At 46.6% G+C, this 8,593-nt stretch overlaps 1 protein-coding gene across 1 annotated transcript; it reads right to left on the reverse strand.

Annotated features, from left to right (window-relative positions):
• Window positions 1-4,528: 4,528 nt before the first annotated feature.
• LOC136652418 (vomeronasal type-2 receptor 26-like) lies at window positions 4,529-7,633 on the reverse strand. Its single transcript, XM_066629357.1, has 2 exons — window positions 7,507-7,633; window positions 4,529-5,433 (listed from the first exon to the last, which is right to left on the reverse strand). The coding sequence occupies exons 1-2, from the start codon at window positions 7,631-7,633 to the stop codon at window positions 4,529-4,531; spliced, it is 1,032 nt and encodes a 343-aa protein (XP_066485454.1).
• Between the last annotated feature and the right edge of the window lie 960 nt (window positions 7,634-8,593).

Here is an 8,593-nt window from a genome sequence, read left to right on the forward strand (position 1 = left end):
TAGCACTGGGATCCCCTTTTTAAAATGTCACTCTTTTGGGACACTTCAAGATTTACCAGACTTTCAAAAAAGAAACTCTAGAAAGAAATATTATTTCATTTATAAGTAATAATAAGAAAAAACCTCCTCAAACATTCACCTTCCTATACAAATATTTATAAATACTTGAAAATTGCAGGAGCAGAGCTCTTTTCAAGGTAATTAGCAGCTACAGTATCTGATTTTTGAATAGCCTTGAACTCAAGGTAGTTATCTGATCTCTCCATCACCCTTTGGCAACCCACCAAAAATCAGGCCATGACCCACCAGGGGTCCCGAACCACGCTTTGGGAACCACTGTTTTATTTAGATCCAAAGTGTACAAGGAATAGAGATGGAAAAGGGGCCTCATCTTCCTTTTCACTGACCAGCACACAACATTTCCACATCTGTATGTATTGATTTATTTACAAATAATCCTATGCCTTGCTGGTGGCATCACCATAGTCACTGCATTATAGCAGCACTAGCCATTGCAAAAGCACTTTTGATGAGTTAGTAGTAAACAGTGCTGGCAGGAAGGCCTACACCATCCTGTTGCTGCTGAATCTAGAACTGTGGCCACTGGTGCAAGTGAGTTCTGTGTCAAGCAGCACAGAAGTGGGTGAGGACAGGGAAGAGTGTAACAGGACAGGGGGAGTGTGGGATGGGGATGGGTCAGACCTGGGAGGTGGGCAGAATGGGCAGAGGGGGCTTGTATCATATCCTAACCCCATTCCTGTGCCTTGAAACCCTACATGGGGCTTCTTGGACCTGCACCAGACACTTGGCTGGCTTAGATCTGAGTAGCCCCAATGGGCAGGCTGGGGCTAGACAACAGTTAGAGCAAACGTTCCCTTACCACGAGGAGGCCTCCAACTTGCTGCTTACTACCACTGAATACAGCATGGGCCATGCGGCCCTCTGTGTGGCCACTGGATAGGGTTGGGCTGCCCATCTTCTACCCTACACATTACAAACAGTTTTCTGGTAACAATGTTTTTACCATCAGACATTTATATCTTTCTTTTCTTCTATTATGGAGATATAAGCAGCACATTTAGAGATTCCAAGAAGCCTCTCGTCAAAGCATAGGCCAGGCTCCAATGTGCTTAACTTCAGCAAGTCACTGGCCACATGAGCCTTCAGGTCAGAGCTTGAGGACATGATTATTTATAGTCGCAATAGTATTGCACGCTGAGGCATCTTTCCACAGAAACAGGTCCCACTAGTCGTTGCAAAAGCACTTTTTGAGCACTCAGTAGTAAGGAGTGCTGGCATGAAGTGGTGGTTTACTGTCCACTAAGTACTCAGGATTGCATTGTAAGTAAAAATGTTTCAGTATGGTGTTATTTATTTTACACAGAAGTAAACCCATTGTACCTATTAGGCTAACTGTAATCCTAACTCACTGGAAATCCTAAACCTTACTCACTGGAAGCAAACACCTCTAGCTGTAAGTCATTAATTAGAAAGAGTAGTATACCTGTGTTCAGGAGGATCATGGATGCATTCAAGAGCCCAGTGTGTATGACTTGCATGCACATGGTTGTGCCAAACCATCATGCACAGTGAGTTCAGGTGAGACAGGAAAATTTCAGATCCCAGGAACTTTCTGGGCCTTTGGCTCTTGGGCCCCCTTTCTGACCCTGGGCCCTGGTACACATTACCCCCTTTACCCCCCTCTCCTAGGCCCTGGCCTACAGTGTTGGTTGTAGCAGGCTCAGGGCTCACCCAATCTCTGTCCAATAGTCACTAATTGCCTCACACAATTCTAACAAAGATTCAGATGCGAACTCAGGAGCCCTCAGAAAATGGGTTGGCAGAGGGCTGTAGTTTTCAGAACTTGGACAGAAGAGAGCACATTTTTGAAGGCACTTCTTGTTGGAGTTGGCGCAACTCCATCTGCTGTCCAGAGGGGGCAGGATGCTGTCCAGAAGGGGTCAAGCTATGGCCCAGTGCCTCTGACCTTTCCACCTGTTCTCTCTGTGATCCTTGTGGGGTGTGGCCCTAACCCTTTATCCTTCCCTTCTCCTCTGAGCACTTCTTCCTGCCCTCTGACCACGAACCTGTTAAGATGGCACACACCAGGGCTCTGATGCCCAGGCCATCTTGAGCACAAGGCATGCAGGGCGAGGCAGCTCCAGGGCCTTGCTATCTCTAAGTGTTAGCTGAACCTCTGATCCTAATCAGATGCTGTAAACATACACTCAATGGAACTGTAAGTAAATAACTTCTTTTTGCAACTTTAACAAGCCGTTGCCTCTTTGTCTTTTTTATTGAATAGCAGTCACCTGGGTGAGGGAGGTTCCCTGGGATGATACCCAAAAGTGGGGGTCTGCTGCTTAAGCTACTCTGCTTCCCCCCCAAAGAGGAAACTATTTTTAATTTCCTCCAACACTTCTCCCGTGTATTTTTTCCCCTTTCTTTTTGACAAGTTGTGCCTTCTTTGTTACTTTCCCTCCTTTTTTGGTTTCTTTCTTCTTGTCACCTCTGCTATAGTTTCCACTTGTGGGGCAGGTGTTGCTCAAGGGTCAGCCAGGGTCACACCACTTTGGCTATATGGAATGGAGAGCGGTGGACAGAACTGCACGTGTTAACTGATCAATTGCATGGTTGGGGGAAAAGTTGCTGAAGGTCAGATAAAATCTTGAAGTGGTCCTAAGACCATAGTTTGGAGACACCTGGCCTACATGACACTGCAGCCTTATTCAGTTCAGGTTTGAACTTCACGGTATTCTCCTTTATACTTCTTCCAAACTTTTCAAATGCTTCAAACTCTGGAAAACCGCCTTCCAAGCATTTCTTCCTTTGAAATTTAACTTTGTGATCAACGTGAAATCAGCCTCAAAAATGTAAGGACTGAAGAAAGTTCTCTTTCTCATCACCAGTGTTGGGAACTTGAGTCAGTGACTCAACCTGAGTCACAAAAATGCGTGATTTTTGCTGACTCAGCAACTTGTGAGTCATGTGTATGGAAGACTCTGAAAAAAACTTGAGTCTGGGGCTCCCTGACTCGGCACTCGTCCCCACACTTGCTGACTTGAGTCTGCCTGTGTCTGGGGTGCTTCCCTACTGTTTTCTCTGCATGGAAAACCTTGTGGGGCAAGCATGCCAGTGGGCGAGCAGCAGAGAGTTCCAGCTGGGAGCCAGGAAAGGGTTAATGCGATTGGGAGGGGGAGGAGGGACTCTCTTTTCCCATCTCTGATAGGAAGGAAGGAAGGGATGATCATTGGACAAAGGATGGGTATTCTCATATTTCCATTGTCTGAGGGAATGCTGGAGGAGGAGCAGAGGAGGAGCAATCCTCATTGAAGGGCCGGCAAAAATGGGACTACTTGTGAGTAGGGCTGCCAAGGATTGGGTCATCCTGGTAAGCCTCCCAGCTGCTGCTTGTGAACCTCCTCCCTCTCACTGCTTCTGTCCCAGCTCTCACTCACTTCCTACCATCCCTTTTGTCCTGTTTACAGATGGACGTAGAATGGGAATGTTCAGAGAGCTCTGACACGCACACACGCACTCACTCCCTAGCAGCAGCCCTGTTTTTCTGCTCTGGGGTTTTTTTAAGGGGGGGGTGACTTGACTCTTGTCCTTCAGGGTCACTAAAGGGTTATTCAGAGACTCGGACAGTGCCCCCATTATGACTCAATTTCGAGTCGAATTGTGGGGCGAGCACTCGGCAACTCAACTTGAGTCAAGTCCCACTGGGTTTTCCCAACCCTTCTCATCACCATGGATCCAAATGTTTAAAGACAAGGTTAGGGCATTCTCAGAGAAAAACAGAAACAAAGAAAAGGAGCCACCCAAACTCCCATGATGAGAATTGAGACAATGATATTCAATACAGTGACCTGGAGTGGGCCATCCATGAAGTTAGTTGATGTAGCTCTGGAAACATTTTGCTGGTTCGTATTATGTGACGGCATTTCAAATGTGATTCCTGTTGTTACAACATTCTGACTTCTGTGTTCCAATACTATAGTCTGGTGGTTCCCAAACTTTTGAGCACTGGGACTCACTTTTTAATGTAACCCTCTCTCGGGACCCACTTAGGTTTACCAGACTTTGAAAAAGGAGATTTAGTAAGAAATAATATTTTAATTATTAATAATAATTTGGAAAAAAAAGATCCTCAAACACTTATCTCCTTATATTTAAACATGTTTACAAACTGCAGGAGCTGAGCGCTTTACAGGGTAATTAGCAGCTACAGTTAGAGGTTACAGTTAGAGTCTGATTTTTGAACAGCCCCAGGGTTTGAGGCAATTAGTTATCTGATCATCACAGGTCAAAAATCAGGTCGCAGAGCACCAGTTTGGGACCACTGACCCACTGCTATAATCTATTATCAAAACTATCTCTGGATAGGAGCACATGAGATACAACTGTTGCTTCTGAAATAGCAACTCTCAAAGCATACCTTTAAGTTTATATTTTTAAAAAATACACTGTTTTGTGCTCAACTTACATATAGAAAAATCATACAACACCTACAAACTCCCAGTTCAATTTAATGCTTTCTTCCTTCTGTTAACATCTTCTTGGAATTGTATTCGATTCCAAGGGCAATAATGTAACATTTGGGGAGAAAGATACAGGCAAGCAATGCAGTGTTGGAGGCCAAGATGGCAAAGACCTCCACGGCCACTACATATTTCCCCTTGATGCTCAGGTAGGCAGGAATAAAGGAGATCCAGACACTGCAAAAGACCAACATGCTGAAGGTGATCAGTTTAGCTTCATTGAAAGTGTCAGGCAGTTTTCTGGCTAAGAAAGCAACAATAAAACTGACAGTAGCCAGGATGCCAATGTAGCCCAGTACGGAGTAAAACATGGTGATAGAGCCTTCATTACATTCCACAATGATCTGCCCAGTTTGGGAGTGCATGTCAGCATCTGGAAATGGAGGTGAGGTTGACAGCCATGCAATGCAAATACCTATTTGAATAAGGAAGCAGGAAAGAACAATGGAGTGAGCCACCTTTTTCCCCAGCCATTTCCTCATGTTGTTCCCTGGCTGAGTGGCCATGAAGGCTAGGACCACTGTGATGGTTTTTGCCAACACACAAGAAACAGCCACAGAGAAAATGATGCCAAAAGCTGATTGCCGGAGAAGGCAGGAAACCTTCCCAGGCTTGCCAATGAAGAGCAGGGAAGAAAGGTAGCAAAACAGGATGGAGCTAAGAAGAACACAGGTGAGCTGCCTGTTGTTGGCTTTGACAATGGGAGTGTTCCAGTTCCTCCTAAAGGTTAGTATCACCAGGCTTGTGACCACAGCAAAGAAAATAACCAGGGAAACCAAAATAATCCCTAATGGCTCTTGGTAGGAAAGGAAGGTGATGACTTTGGGAATGCACTGGTCTTGGTTCTTGTTTGGATAGTCCTCTTCCGGGCATCTGATGCAATGAATTGCATCTGTAAGGGACAAGCAGAACATCATTTGAAACTTCCTCTCGCAGTGAAACACTAACTCTCCTGTGAAGAGGTGAAGCTGCCGGAGAGGCATAATCCCCACCTTAATGTTTGGAATCTACCACTAAATAGGGGGGAGGAAACATTGTTAGCCACCTTGACTACCTTCTGATAGAGAGAGGAAGGGCAGGACATGAACACCTGCAATATACTACACTAGAGCTCTATTCATTCATGTGGTGCTTGGTGACTGATAATAAAATTTATTAAATAGCATAGTATCTAATTCTGGGGAAGAGGAGTTCAAATGTGTATAGTACTGGCAATGGTCACAAACCTACACAGAATTCATCACTGGTGAATCGACTGATTTATACATGCTTATTTTATTTATTTAAGAACATATTCCATCATTAAGGAATATATGATGTCAGGGTCCCCCTAACTTACCTGGAGGGAACAGGCTTGCAAGGCACGGAGGAGAAGGTCTCCAAAGCCAGCAGCAGGTGGAGTGCCGGTCTGGAGAGCCAGGAGAGGGAGAAACACTAGGCTCCAGTCTTTTGGCTCTCACAAGCAGTGAGGAGAGGGGCTAGGAGAGGCCAGCCAACCTTTTAACCCTCCCATGGAGGAAGGGGCGGGGCCTGGAGGGGCTGGTCATGAGCTAAAGCTCAGCTGGGACAAGGATTAAGTCAGTCTGGGGCAGGCAGCTGGAGGGAGCAGAACCCAGCCTGCCCATGAACCTAAGACTGGCAAGGAGCTAAAAAGCCCTAGCAGCTGGGGGAGAAGGGCCCGGCTGATGCAACCCCCTTCCCCTCCCACTCTCTGCTGAGGCCCCGGTGGCTGTGCCATTGCTCTGGGAGACAGAACCTCCAGTGCCCTGCCACTGCCTCTTGCTAATATGAGGGTCCCCCTCAAGCCAGGACCCCACATGTGAGTTTACAGCCCAATTCTATCTTAACTCCCTGCATGGTGAAGCAGCAGTGTCAATGCTGCGTCCGCTGCGTCCCGTGAGGGAGTTTCAGCCTCCTGTGGGGAGGGGACACTTGGGGTGGGATAAGGGGACATTTGTTTCCTTGCCCTGGGGTACGCCTGTGCCTAGTTGCCTGGTCTATTTGGCTCTACCAAGTGCTGGTGCAAGTCCACATGGACCAGTGCAGGCAGATTGCCCCTGGGAAGAGATTTAGAATTTGACTGCCACTGAATCGACCCCTTTCCCAGGTGCAATCCGCCCTCCTCCCCTCCGCGTCACCTTCCCATTCTCCCCTCCCCCTGCCCTATTCCAACCCCTCCCTGCCTCCCTCTCACCTCCTGTGCAGCCTGATCTCAGGCAGCAGGGCATACCTAGGATGTTGCTGCATGGACCTAGGCAGGCCTTGCCCTCCAGTGTAGTGTTTGCAATAACCAGAAAGTGCATCACTCCACCGTCACACGTATCCCGGCAGTGAAATGGCCCAATGGGATTGGGTTGTTAGCATCCCCGAAAGGAAACTGACATTTGAAAATGTGACTTATGGCTCAGTCTTCACAAGCACATGGGCCAGGGCCACCAGCGTGAATGGCTGGCAGCCCTGGGCATGCACCAATGGATTGCCCACATCAAAGCCAGTACATTGCTCGGGGTTGGTTCTGGGGCATGCTGGGGAGGATATTGATGGGGATCAGAGCTGAGCCAGGACATTCTGAGGCTGGGCTAAGGGCAGATACCTACAGCAGCAGTGCCACATATATCTTATGCCCTCTTTTGACCATGACATGCTCCCTAGGGCCCACTTGAAACCAAATAGCCTGGCATAAATCAAAGTAGGCCTGCTAAGGACAATGGCGCAGTGGCTGCACCCCGTAGGCCAGCCAAGGATAACATTTGGCCATTGGCCCAATGAAATATATAATTCCATATGTCAGCTAAATAGAAATATGGCATGTTGATGTCAAAAACTGCCTTCTGAAGTACTGACTCTCTTAAGGATTATTTCCCATTTGATTCAAGTGTTCTGTGTCTAGAAAAAAGTAATATCAAGTGAAGAGTAAATAAATATTGAAAAATATCTCCAGGCACATCTGTGCAGCCTTACTCACCAATTTGATTAGAAATTGTGCCTTCTGGGCACGGAGTACAGTCGTAGCAACAAACAGGTTTCCCCTCTTGAACTGTCTTGCTATGTCCAAATTGGCAGCTCTCAACACATGTTGAACGGGGTAGCATCTAACAATAAAAATGGGCTGACAGGTTGAAGTAAACCTTTGATTCTGATTGTTACAGTCTTCCTGTTTAATATTAGGGAAATGTTTGCCTGTGAGCAGGCAAACATTGTGAAAAAGGAAGATCACATTGTAAAGTATAAACTTTAGTTGGCTGCAAAAGGAAATGAGAAAGAGCTTGTGCAAATGGGAGATCTTTCTGGATTTGACATCATATCATACAATGCAACCCAAATATATTTTGATTCTGCACTATCACAAATCTTCTGACCGTGCTTGTCGATGTTTTAGGCCAGTGTTACTCAGTGCTGCTCCCCAGACATACCACTTGCTCCAACGCTCTCTGCAGAAGCACCATCAGAAGTAATGGGTGATGACAAAATTGCCCGTTACTTCTGGGTTTGGAGACTGCAACAAGAGCTTCCAATGGCAGTAAGAGGATCAGGATGGATGGGAGGGCTTTTTCAAGCACGTGGAAACAGTGTGCTGGAGCTCTACCTCCAGCTGAAGCAGGCTGAGCCTCCCACCACCATTTGAAGTTACCATTACGGTGCTGCACATGCCACCCAACACAGCCCAGTGTACCACTGGTGGTCTGCGTACCACCAATTGAGAATCCCTGTTTTACACCCATGTTAAAATATTTTATCTTTCTATTCATAATTCTTTTGATCTAAGTCTTTATCCTGTTGCTACCATGTAATAATATATCTATTCTTTCTGGTGAAACTTCAAGCTTTTATTGTCTGGATGCTATCTTAGAACTCTTATTTGTATTTATTTATTAAAAGGTCTATACTTCATTTGGGGGGCATTACTGTCGACCTCTGGCCGTGAAGGGAAGCTGGCAGTGGGGTGGGCAGTGGGCAGAATGGAACAGGAGTGGGAGGAATGGGGAAGTTTCTGGGCAGGGAGGGGGCAGGTAGGTGGTGGAACAGGGGTGGGTCCCAGCAGCACTGATGCA

The sequence above is a fragment of the Tiliqua scincoides genome, chromosome 5, assembly GCF_035046505.1.
Source record: "Tiliqua scincoides isolate rTilSci1 chromosome 5, rTilSci1.hap2, whole genome shotgun sequence".
Lineage (NCBI taxonomy): Eukaryota > Metazoa > Chordata > Lepidosauria > Squamata > Scincidae > Tiliqua > Tiliqua scincoides.